We start from the raw sequence: 12,850 nt of genomic DNA, 5'->3' as shown, positions 1-12,850 counted from the left end.
TCTCTCTCATCACTCTCTCTGTCTCTTTGTTTTCTCATCACTCTCTCTCTCTGTCTCTTTGTTTTCTCTTCACTCTCTCTCTCTCTGTCTCTTTGTTTTCTCATCACTCTCTCTCTGTCTCTTTGTTTTCTCTTCTCTCTCTCTCTCTCTGTCTGTCTCTCTCTCTCTCTCTTCTCTCTCTCTCTCTCTCTCTCTCTCTCTCTCTCTCTCTCTCTCTCTCTCTCATCACTCTCTCTGTCTCTTTGTTTTCTCATCACTCTCTCTCTCTGTCTCTTTGTTTTCTCTTCACTCTCTCTCTCTCTGTCTCTTTGTTTTCTCATCACTCTCTCTCTGTCTCTTTGTTTTCTCATCACTCTCTCTCTGTCTCTATATTTTCTCATCACTCTCTCTCTCTGTCTCTTTGTTTTCTCTTCACTCTCTCTCTCTCTGGCTCTTTGTTTTCTCATAACTCTCTCTCTCTCTCTGGCTCTTTGTTTTCTCATCACTCTCTCTCTCTGTCTCTTTGTTTTCTCATCACTCTCTCTCTCTGTCTCTTTGTTTTCTCATCACTCTCTCTCTGTCTCTTTGTTTTCTCATCACTCTCTCTCTCTCTCTCTGTCTCTTCGTTTTCTCATCACTCTCTCTCTGTCTCTTTGTTTTCTCATCACTCTCTCTCTCTGTCTCTTTGTTTTCTCATCACTCTCTCTCTGTCTCTTTGTTTTCTCATCACTCTCTCTCTCTGTCTCTTTGTTTTCTCATCACTCTCTCTCTCTGTCTCTTTGTTTTCTCACCACTCTCTCTCTCTCTGTCTCTTTGTTTTCTCATCACTCTCTCTCTCTGTCTCTTTGTTTTCTCATCACTCTCTCTCCCTGTCTCTTTGTTTTCTCATCACACTCTCTCTCTGTCTCTTTGCTTTCTCATCACTCTCTCTCTCTGTCTCTTTGTTTTCTCATCACTCTCTCTCTCTCTGTCTCTTTGTTTTCTCATCACACTCTCTCTCTGTCTCTTTGTTTTCTCATCACTCTCTCTCTCTGTCTCTTTGCTTTCTCATCACACTCTCTCTCTTTCTCTTTGTTTTCTCATAACTCTCTCTCTGTCTCTTTGTTTTCTCATCACTCTCTCTCTCTGTCTCTTTGTTTTCTCATCACTCTCTCTCTGTGTCTCTTTTTCTCATCACTCTCTCTCTCTTTGTTTTCTCATCACTCTCTCTCTCTGTCTCTTTGTTTTCTTATCACTCTCTCTCTCTGTCTCTTTATTTCTCATCACTCTCTCTCTGTCTCTTTGTTTTGCTCATCACTCTCTCTCTCTTTGTTTTACTCATCACTCTCTCTCTCGTCTCTTTGTTTTCTCATCACTCTCTCTCTCTGTCTCTTTGTTTTTCATCACTCTCTCTCTCTGTCTCTTTGTTTTCTCATCACTCTCTCTCTCTGTCTCTTTGTTTTCTCATCACTCTCTCTCTCTGTCTCTTTGTTTTCTCATCACTCTCTCTCTGTCTCTTTGTTTCTCACCATCTCCTCTCTCTCTCTCTCTGTCTCTTCGTTTTCTCATCACTCTCTCTCTTCGTCTCTTTGTTTCTCATCACTCTCTCTCTCTGTCTCTTTGTTTTCTCATCACTCTCTCTCTGTCTCTTTGTTTTCTCATCACTCTCTCTCTCTGTCTCTTTGTTTTCTCATCACTCTCTCTCTCTTTGTTTTCATCACTCTCTCTCTCTGTCTCTTGGTTTTCTCATTCACTCTCTCTCTCTTTGTTTTCTTCATCACTCTCTCTCTCTGTCTCTTTGTTTTCTCATCACTCTCTCTCTCTGTCTCTTTGTTTTTCGATCAGTCTTTTTAGCAGGTTTCTCAATTCCCTGCTCTTTCTTCATCTGTCGTTTGGGCCCCCACTGGGACCTGTCCTGGCCCCCTTGGCGTGTTTTTCTGATTGGTCAGAGGGTGGTTGCTAGGAGAAGTGGTCAATTAAATGTGATTTACATTGGATTCATTTAGGCGGACGCTCTTATCCAGAGCGACTTACAGTAGCGAGCGCGGACCACTTTCGTACGTGTTCGTACTGATCTCAGGTGTAACTAAATCCTATGACTCAGAGGTCCACTGGAACGGATATTTTATCATATACTACTATTATATACGACTATTCTATACTACTATATATACAACTATTATATACGACTATTATATATACTACTATTATATTACTACTATTATATACTACTATATTCTAGCACACACTCATATAGCCTTGCAGTAGAGATTTGCAGTGGAGTGACAGTACAGTCTTATACGGTACCACGTGTAGAGCACAGTTGTAGTTGAGCTTATAGCCCATATGTAACACCGGGGAGGGGGGGGGGGGCTGACACCACATTCATCCCTGTTAACATAACAAACCTAGTATTTCACCCATGCAAGTGGACAAGAAGTCTGGTTTGGGGTCTGGCCTGGTTCTGGGGTGGATGTGCGAGGGATGTCTTTAACTCACAGCGCCCTGCATGGCGGGTGGTGTGTTACAGCTTCGCCACCCTGGAGAACAGTGGCCTCCTCTTCTACAACGGACGCTTCAATGAGAAACACGACTTCCTGGCTCTGGAGATCCTGGAGGGCCAGGTGGTGCTCAAGTACTCCACAGGTGGGTGTATATCTGTGTGTGTGTGTGTGTGTCCAACCTGTATAATGGTAGGTGGAAACCCTGGTTTTGAGTGAGACCTCTGACCTTTCTGTCCCCAGGTGAATCGTCCACTCAGGTGAGCCCCTTCCCTACCTGGGGGTGTAGCCGATGGAAACTGGCACACTGTCCACATCCACTACTACAACAAGGTGAGTCTTAGTGTGTGTGTGTGTGTGTGTGGTGTGTGTGTGTCTGTGTCTCTGCTGCACATACCATGCACTTGTTTACATTTTCTTCGCTTCTCCACTTTCTGGAGTCCCCCCCCCCACGCCATCTTAGTCCAGGCGCAGTGGCCGCGTTCCTTCGTGTGTCAAGCTGTCGTCCCCTTTCTCAAATCAAATCAAATCCTTTCTGAGCCTAGACCAACAGCGAAACGCTCGCTTCCCAACAACGCCGAGAGAACGTAGAAAGAAGAATAGAACAAACAATAACACAAGGAATAAATACACACAGGAATGTAAAACAAGTTAAGATCAGAAAATAAAATACAAACACACAATATAGCAGAATTGGTCAGGAGGTGGTGAAAGGGCTGCTCTCCCCTGCAGCGCCGTCGTAGCCACCTCCGACAACACACTCGTCTGTGTACTGTGTTTCACTATCTCTCTGTTGTTTCAGCATAAGCAGCAAGAGTACAGCAGGGTGTTTTGGGGTGTGTGTGTGTGTGTGTGTTCTGTGTGTGTGTGTGTGTTATATTTCACTGTCCCTGTCTTTGCCCCAGCCCAAGCGCAGTGTGAGCGGGGAGGCTCAGGGTCCGTCTGATGAGAAGGTGGCGGTGGTCAGTGTGGATGACTGTGACACGGCTGTGTCGCTGCGCTTCGGAACACAGCTCGGCAACTACAGCTGTGCTGCTCAGGGCAAGCAAACCAGCTCCAAGAAGTGAGTCTCTCTCTCTCTCTCTCTCTCTCTCTCTCTCTCTCTCTCTCTCTCTCATACACACACAGACACACAGACACACACACGTACAGTGGGGCAAAAAATTATTCTCCCACTTAAAAAGATGAGAGAGGCCTGTAATTTTCACCATAGGTACACTTCAACTACGACAGACAAATTGAGGAAAAAAATCGAGAAAATCATTTTTTATGAATTTATTTGCAAATTATGGTGGAAAATAAGTATTTGGTCACCTACAAACAAGCAAGATTTCTGGCTCTCACAGACCTGTAACCTCTTCTTTAAGAGGTTTCTCTGTCCTCCACTCATTACCTGTATTAATGGCACGTGTTTGAACTTGTTATCAGTATAAAAGACACCTGTCCACAACCTCAAACAGTCTCAAACTGACTTGCAAGTGACTGTATGCTTCACTTGCAAGTCAGTGTCAGGGTGAACCATTCAGCATTGCCACTTGAGCCTCTTCTCCCTGTCTAGACTTGACAAGTCACCACATCACTGCTGCTGTGCTCTGTAAGTCCTGAGGAAAGTACAAGGGCAACATCTAATAATGCTGTGCTCTTCTCTTCCATCTGTCTGTCTGTCTCTCTCTCTCTCTCTCTCTCTCTCTCTCTCTCTCACTCTCTCTCTCTCTCGTCTGTCTGTCTGTCTGTCTGTCTGTCTGTCTGTCTGTCTGTCTGTCTGTCTGTCTGTCTGTCTGTCTGTCTGTCTGTCTGTCTGTCTGTCTGTCTGTCTGTCTGTCTGTATCTCTCTCTCTGTCTCTCTCTCTCTGTCTCTCTCTCTGTGTCTCTCTCACTCTGTCTCTCTCTCTCTCTCTCCCCCCCCCCCCCCCCCCACCTCTCTCTCTCTCCATTTCTCCTTCTCAGATCTCTGGATCTCACCGGTCCCTTGTTTTTGGGCGGAGTGCCCAACACGCCAGATAATTTTCCGTTCCACACCCGAGAGTTTATCGGCTGTATGAAAGACCTCCACATCGACAACAGTCTTTTGGACCTGGCTGGATACATCGCTAACAACGGAACCCTACCCGGTCTGTATGGTTGTTCCACACTGTGAGGTCATTCCTAACATTCACCTCATTAAAGTGTCATCTTAGTCATGCATTGCCGAAGTGAAAATGCTACTGAAGTGGAAATTAGGATTCACCTCTGATGTACAGGAAGCTTGTTTAATGTGGCTGTCTTCTCCGGTTCTGATAGGCTGCAGTGCCAAGTCGCCCTTCTGTAAATCCAACCCGTGTCAGAATGGAGGAACATGCCGAGTGAGTTGGGAGACATTCTCATGTGACTGCCCCCTAGGTTTTGGAGGGAAGGACTGCAGCCATGGTGAGAAACACACTGAAACTTATCGAGATTCCTTAAAAACATGCCACTTCGATGCAGCTATGACCGTAATTGACTTTTTCGTAGCAAGTCAGGAGAATTAACCTAGCAGGTTAGGAGAATTAACCTAGAAGGAAGGTTAGGATAATTAACCTAGAAGGAAGGTTAGGAGAATTAACCTAAAAGGAAGGTTAGGAGAATTAACCTAGCAGGTTAGGAGAATTAACCTAGCAGGTTAGGAGAATTAACCTAGAAGGAAGGTTAGGAGAATTAACCTAGCAGGTTAGGATAATTAACCTAGCAGGTTAGGATAATTAACCTAGCAGGTTAGGAGAATTAACCTAGAAGGTTAGGAGAATTAACCTAGTAGGTTAGGAGAATTAACCTAGAGGGAAGGTTAGGAGAATTAGGTAAAGAAAAGGGTTCGGTTTACCTAAAATGCTCTCCTTATCTGCTCTGAAAAGTCACTTCCGGTCGTGGCTCAACCAAAGTCCCGATATGTATCCAGTATAGGCTTTTCTCACATATGATAATAATGGTTGGAACGGAGCGAATGGAATGGCATCAAACACACAGAAACCATGTGCTTGATGTATTTGATGCCATTCCAATGATTCCACTCCAGACGTCACCACAAGCCCGTCCTCCCCAATTGAGGTGCCACCAACCTCCTGTGATGAACACCTATAGTACACTCACACATCTCACTGACTCTAGTCCTTCTCCCCCCCCCTAAAGTGATGCCCCACCCACATCGTTTCCTGGGAAACAGTGCCCTCTGGTGGGACCTGAAGAATGACGTGACCATCTCCACTCCCTGGTACCTGGGGCTGGTGTTTAGGACACGGGCCAGGGAGGGCACCCTGCTGCAGGCACAGGCCGGACAGTACACCAGCCTGGTCTTCCAGGTCTCTACACGCCTGTGCTGCCTTACCTGCACTAGTTTATCTCTGCCTGCCTGCCTGCCTGCCTGCCTGCCTGCCTGCCTGCCTGCCTGCCTGCCTGTCTGTCTGTCTGTCTGTCTGTCTGTCTGCCCATCTGCCCGTCCGTCTGTCTGTCTGTCCGTCTGTCCGTCTGTCTGTCTGTCTGTCTGTCTGTCCGTCTGTCCGTCCATTCTGTCCGTCTGTCCGTCCGTCTGTCCATCTGTCTGCCTGTCCGTCAGTTTGTTGTAGTAATACCAACCCTGCAGGGGGGACTCCAAACCATGCTATGTTAATACAGTGTGTGCATCTACATGTGGGTCACTCTGTGTATTCACCAATGTACCTGTGTTGCCGCGGCAGCTGGTGAGCGGTCAGCTGGTGTTCTCAGTGACCAAGGGGTCGACGCGGCCGGTGCGTCTGCGTCTGGACCAGGTGCAGGTGAGCGATGGGCGCTGGCATGACCTGCAGCTGGAGCTCCGAGACGTCCGCAGTGGGAGGGAGACGCGCTACGTGGCTACTGTCCGCCTCGACTTCGGCCTCTTCCAGGTGAGAGTCCCACATTGTCCCTACTCACTGCTCTGAAATCAGATTTAATGGGTGAGGCTTCATTTGGGGGAGGGGTAAACTGATCCTGGGTCTGCGCCTAAGGGTGACACAACAAGGCCCTATCGCTCTTTGCAGCGCAGACGTCTCAATGCAAATCTGAACCTCTATTCTGGCCAATCCTGTAGGTCGTTAATCCCAAAATCCAATCCTAAAGCCAGTGTACTGGCTCTCTGCCTGGCTATGCTCTGTCTGCCCACTGCTGGTATTAAAACCTGGGTTTTGTAAATATTGACTCCAATGTACCACCCCACACACACACTTTTATGGGCTCTCCTGTGCTCGTCACTTGCCTTCTATCGAATAATTTTGTGTCTGTCACTCTTTCTATCCCTGTCCCTATCCCGTTCTATCTATTCTGTTCTTTTCTCTCACTTATTCAGTCTTTTCTCCCTCTCTTTCTCTAACTACATCTAGTTGTAAGCACTGACTGTCATTCTGAATAGCATCTGTAAATGGACTGACTGATCTCTTCTCCCTCTCTCTCTCTCTCTCTCTCTCTCTCTCTCTCTCTCTCTCTCTCTCTCTCTCTTTCTCACTCTCTCTCTCTCTCTCTCTTTCTCTTTCTCTCTCTCTCTTTATCTTTCTCTCTCTCTCTCTCTCTCTCTCTCTCTCTCTCTCTCTCTCTCTCTCGCTCTCTCTCTCCCTCTCTATTTATCTCTATCTCTTCCCTGTCTCCCAGGGCACAGTGATAGTGGGGAATGAGATCCATGGGCTGAAGGTCAAACACCTTCATGTGGGCGGAGTCCTGGGCTCGGGGGAGGTGCAGAATGGGATACGGGGCTGCGTCCAGGTATCTTAACCACTGTCCACAATTATTTTTGGGACTCTTATAGACTTTTTGTGTTAGCATGTATGGTATAATGGTCTATGTTCTTACAAGATTCTGTTTGACACGCATTTCGTCTGTGTTGTCAGGGGGTTCGTTTGGGGGTACGACCGGACGCCCCGCTCCTGCCCCGCCCCTCCAAGGCTGTCAAAGTGGAGACGGGCTGTAGCGTTGGCAACCCCTGTGTCTCCTCCCCCTGCCCGCCCTACAGCCGCTGTAGTGATGATTGGGAACGCCACACCTGTCTCTGCGAACCAGGTAAGATACTTCAAGAGGGAGTTTGTGAGCGAGAGTGTGCGCGTGTCTGTGTCTGTGCAGGCATTTGGCATTTGTGAAAGGACCTCATTTAATCCCTCTATCGGCAAATTGTACAAAACTACAAAGTGAGACGACTTAAAAGGGAAAGAACATTTGCTAGAAGGTGTGATGAAGAAAGAGCGGGGGGGGGGGGGGGGGGGGAGAACAAGAGAGGGAGAGAGAGAGAGGAAGCAATGAGCGCTGTGGGGGGGGGGGGGGGGGTGGTGAAGCTCAGAAATCCCTTCAGCACCATCTAACACAACAACCACTCCCTGTTTGCGCAGTGTGGCAACAAAGAGATATAGTCAAACACAGTGCACACGCAAGTGGGTTTGTCGGAGATGTCGGAGACGGTGCTGCAGTGGATACGTACAGCAGCGATGGCTTTCATTAGCCAAATGAGCATTAAAGATCGAAACAGGCCAATGGGTGTCAGGGGGAGACAAATCAAAGTTTCATCATACCAGAGGTGCTCTGAATAATTCCCTCTCATCTTTGGCTGTGAGCACGCCAGTGCAACGGCAGTACGGTGGCACTGCAACACCTGTTGAATTAGCTCAATGGCTCCGGCTCACACACCGGAGAACATTTACAGCACTGTTCACACGCTATGTACTATACAGACACACACACACACACACACACACACACACACACACAGGGCACTGACACAAGGGCATCTGCTGTCAGCGTGGTGCTGTGTGAGGCAGCTAGTGTGAATGTGTGTGTGTGTGTTTGCCTGTTTGCGTGTTACCATGCACAGGATAATTAGGTCGCAATAAAAATGTGTTTCTTTCGACAGATTCAGTTGTATCGACCTAGAGCCACTGTGATGGCTAGGGGGTAAAAGCTACACCCCTCCGTAGTCAGAGAACACGTGAACCAGTTCCCAAAAATTCAGGCTTTAAGACTCCAGTAGCTTCCCGCCGCCAGGACAGTGTCATTGTGTGCACTTGTATGCGACCAAGGCCAACGTCTTCATCTTTTGTCCATTTCTTGGTATCCTTACATGGTCGAGTTCAAGGACGTGGTGTAATAGGTGTAGGAGTCTTTGCCAGGGACTTCTTTTTGAAGAAGTACTCACCTGGTTCTATGGGGAGATTCTTTTCCACTCTTCTATCTGGTGTACAAAAAAAATGGTGTCAGAAGAGCTCTATTGGGACGATGGCCGCGTAATATTGACTTCCTTGATGCACTGATATCGTCAGAAATATCAGTGCCTAGAAAAAAACAGCGAAACACCATGGATTTTGCGGGCTGTATGTATGGCTCTGTGGTTTTGCTGTTGGTTTTCTATAGGTTTCTATAGCAAGGGCTATGGTCTGGAAACGCTATGTCTGTTTTGTGTGAAAGCTGTTGTTGCGTGTAGTATCCATAAATGCACGAATGTCCAGAGCTTTCTGCCTGTTTTAGGCTTCTATGGTTCTTTTCAAAGGACTGGTTTTTTTTTGTATTAAGATGTGGGTGTGTTCTAGGTTTCTAACGCCTGTGTGCGTGTTCCCATGGTAATGACTGTGTGCGTGTGTGTGTATGTGTATGTGTGTATGTGTGTGTGTGTGTTGTAGGTTTCTATGGTAAGGGCTGCAAAGACGCGTGCCAGCTGAACCCATGTGAGAACAATGCCCAGTGCCACAGGAAGCCCAGCTCATCCCACGGATACATCTGCGACTGTGGAGACAACCACTACGGACAGTATTGTCAGCACAGGTCAGTCTGTCAACCGTACATACAACTATAGATCAACCATACTACAGCAACTATTCATCAACCATGGGGCAACTGTAGATCAACCCCAACGGCCGGTATTGTCAGCACAGGTCAGTGAGTCAACCTCACATCAACTATAAATCAACTAGCTATTAACGTAATATTATACACCTGTGACTTGTGGAGACGTTCGACGACTGAGGCCCGGCAGTATGACCGAACTCCAAATGTCTCTCTGTGTTTCTAATGTTCGTAACGGTACACCGCAGCAGTGCCTGAGGCTGAAGCAGTGTTCGGCGGTGCTCTGCTCTGTCAAAGTGGCGTTTGTTGTCCGCCCCCCCCCCACACATATGTCCTAATCCACAGGAGAGGATAAGAGAAGACTTACGTTTATCTGTGATGATAAAACAGAGTGTATATCTGTGACCCGGGCATCACCCCCCCCGCCCCCATGTGAAATCCCTCCCAGCTTTCGGTGTCAGATCTTTCCTCTGCCCCATTCCCTTTGATCCAGGTACTGTGATGTGCTCTGGGATGTACACTGTGGCCTGTATAGCAGACATGGGGGTGAAACTGAAAAGAACTGACACTTTTAAAGGTCTAATGCAGCTGTTTTGTCGCAATATCCAATATTTTCTGGCTAACAGTGAAGTACCTTATTGTGACTGTTTTCAATTCAAATGGTTATTAAAAAGAAACCAAAATAGCTTCTTTTAGCGAAGAGCAATTTCTCAAATAAGAATTTTGCTAGGACTGTCTGGGAGTGGCCTGAGTGGGGAGGGGAAACGGAAAACGGACTGTTATTGGCAGAGAGGTTAGGAACTCTCTTTCTTATTGGTCTATTGACTAATAAAACAGGCTGAAATTCCAGGCGGTCTTTTCAAACAGCTCTTTCACTGATATAAACGCAACATGCAACAAGTTGAACTTTTCTACTGAGTAACAGTTCATACAAGGAAATCAGTCAATTGAAATGATTTCATTAGGTCCTAATCTATGGATTTCACATGACTGGGCAGGGTAGCAGCCATGGGCTCCCACCCACAGGCGAGCCAGGCCCAGCCGATCAGAATGAGTTTTTCCCAACAAAAGGGCATTGTTACAGACAGAAGTACTCCTCAGTTTCATCAGCTGTCCGGGTGGCTGGTCTCAGAAGATTCCGCAGTTGAAGAAGCCGGATGTGGAGGTCCTGGACATTTTAGAATGGCCTTTTATTGTCCCCAGCACAAGGTGCACCTGTGTAATGAGCATGCTGTTTAATCAGCTTCTTGATATGCCACACCAGTCAGGTGGATGGATTATCGTGGCAAAGTATAAATGCTCACTAACAGGGATGTAAACACATTTGTGCACAACATTTTTTGAGAAATAAGCTTTTTGTGCGTATGGAACATTTCTGGGATCTTTTATTTCAGCTCATGTGACCAACACTTTACTTGTTGCATTTATATTTTTGTTCAATATCTATACAAAGCACAGGAAAATCATATTTTTTGTCTGCATTGGGCCTTTAACATGTGTGCGTGTGTGTGTTTCACTGTGTGTTTGTGCGTGTGTGCGGTGTGTGTGTATAGGATTGACCACCAATGTCCACGTGGTTGGTGGGGCTCTCCAACATGTGGGCCCTGCCACTGTGACGCCAGTAAAGGATTGGACCCCGACTGCAACAAGACCAGCGGCCAATGCCACTGCAAGGTGACTTGCTCACTGTGGCACACACACTCGCTCATATCAGCAGTAACTACTCTTACTGATAATCAACTCATATCGTAACCCCCCAACCCCCCCCCCCCCCCCCCCCCCCCCCAGGCACTGATCCATGCTCTTACATACCCCGGCAGTCCTGTCATCGGCCTTACCTATTGTTTTCTAATCAACTCTGGGCTGTAACCCCGGCCTAACCCGTAATCCCTGTTCGTGACCTTAATCTCTAATCCTTGATACTGATCCTAGCTCTAAGCCGACGATGTTGTCAAACAAGCACTATTTTAAGAGGCCTCATCAGCAGCTTCCTCTTGTTAATCTGAACGCACCCCATTAGCCTTTAACACTCTTAACGCCAACAGGCACCCCCTTATCCATCATACCCCCTCCCCACAGCGAGCCCATCTCAAATCCTTTCTCAAGAACAGGAGAGAAGCATGTTGTCGTTGACGTTCAGTAGCACCCTGTCTTTAACTGTAGCTTTTCCATGTGTTTTTCTTCACATAATTCAAGTGATGAATTGCTCTTTTACGCAATTGTACGTGCTTGCTATTCCGAAATGCTCGCCTGACAATATTTTTGTCTGTCTTTTTTTGTGTTTGTCTGTCCCACGTCTCTGTGTGTCTCCCTCTTTCTCTCTTTTCTGTGTGTGTGTGTGTATGTACGTTTACACGCTCTTCACTCTCTTTTTTTCATACAAATGTGTGTGTATGTTTGTGCGTTTCTGTGTTTGTCTGTCTGTGGTCTATGTAAATGTGTATGTAAATGTTTATGGAAATGAATATGTAAATATCTATGTAAATGTCTATGCCTGTATATGTCTGTGACTTTGCTTTGTCTGTCCTTTGTGTCCATTTGGATGTGCTTGTCTTTGGTCTGAATGTGTGTGTCTGTGTGTATCTGTGACGTGTTTGTCTCTATCTCCGTCTGTGTGTGTCTATCTGTCTGTGTGTGTGTGTGTGTCTGTCTGTCTCTTTGTGTATATATATATATATATATATCTGTGTGTGTGTCTGTCTCTCTGTGTATATATATATCTGTGTGTGTGTCTGTCTCTCTGTGTATATATATATCTGTGTGTGTGTCTGTCTCTCTGTGTATATATATATCTGTGTGTGTGTCTGTCTCTCTGTGTATATATATATATATATATATATATATATATGTGTGTGTGTGTGTCTGTCTCTCTGTGTATATATATCTGTGTGTGTGTCTCTCTGTGTATATATATCTGTGTGTGTGTGTCAGGAGTTCCACTACCGCCCGCGAGGCAGTGACTCCTGCCTGCCGTGTGACTGCTACCCTGTGGGCTCCTTCTCCCGGTCATGTGACCCAGAGAGTGGCCAGTGCCCGTGTCGGGCTGGCGTGATTGGTCGACAGTGCAACATGTGCGACAACCCCTTTGCCGAGGTCACACAGACGGGCTGCGACGGTAAGACAGAGCGTTTCCTCTCCTCCTTTCCTGTGATCCTCTCTCTCTCTCTTCCTCCCATGTCTCCTCTCACATCTTCTCTGTGCTTCCTGGTTCTCGGATTCCCTTATTCCTCTCGATGATATTTAGTATACTAACACTCTGTTTGCCCCCCCCCCCTCTCTCTCTGTGTTAGTCATTTATGACGGCTGTCCTAAGAGCATCACCCTGGGGATCTGGTGGCCCAGGACTAAGTTCAACCTGCCAGCAGCCGTACCTTGTCCTAAAGGATCTGTGGGTCAGTCCCTCAACCTTCTCCACATTCACTGTAGTTAACTGGATATCTGTAGATAGTATCATTCCTGAGTCTTCCAAAGAAGGAAAGATGAGAGAGTGGGACACCCCATTCCTTTGAATGGTATAGTGTTAGTATAGTGTTTGAAAGGACCCTCCCCTTCCCCACCCACTGTTGTTTTTTAGTGTTGTGGATGTGTTATACAGGTATCAGTATGTA

General features: G+C 46.7%; 1 protein-coding gene across 1 annotated transcript in view; it reads left to right on the top strand.

The window, feature by feature from the left end:
* Positions 1–12,850, top strand: part of LOC109906977 (cadherin EGF LAG seven-pass G-type receptor 3) — a 58,406-nt gene that overhangs the window by 18,700 nt on the left and 26,856 nt on the right. Inside the window, 14 exon segments of the mRNA XM_031793304.1 lie at positions 2,388–2,604; positions 2,703–2,731; positions 2,733–2,792; positions 3,365–3,522; positions 4,407–4,570; positions 4,740–4,865; positions 5,601–5,770; positions 6,146–6,331; positions 7,071–7,181; positions 7,307–7,475; positions 9,080–9,221; positions 10,796–10,916; positions 12,174–12,357; positions 12,533–12,634. Of these exon segments, the coding sequence (XP_031649164.1) occupies positions 2,388–2,604; positions 2,703–2,731; positions 2,733–2,792; positions 3,365–3,522; positions 4,407–4,570; positions 4,740–4,865; positions 5,601–5,770; positions 6,146–6,331; positions 7,071–7,181; positions 7,307–7,475; positions 9,080–9,221; positions 10,796–10,916; positions 12,174–12,357; positions 12,533–12,634 (1,939 nt within the window).

Source organism: Oncorhynchus kisutch, linkage group LG17 (assembly GCF_002021735.2).
Source record: "Oncorhynchus kisutch isolate 150728-3 linkage group LG17, Okis_V2, whole genome shotgun sequence".
NCBI classification, from domain to species: domain Eukaryota; kingdom Metazoa; phylum Chordata; class Actinopteri; order Salmoniformes; family Salmonidae; genus Oncorhynchus; species Oncorhynchus kisutch.
Note: the sequence above shows the minus strand (reverse complement) of the source record. Positions and strands in the feature narration are given on the sequence as shown.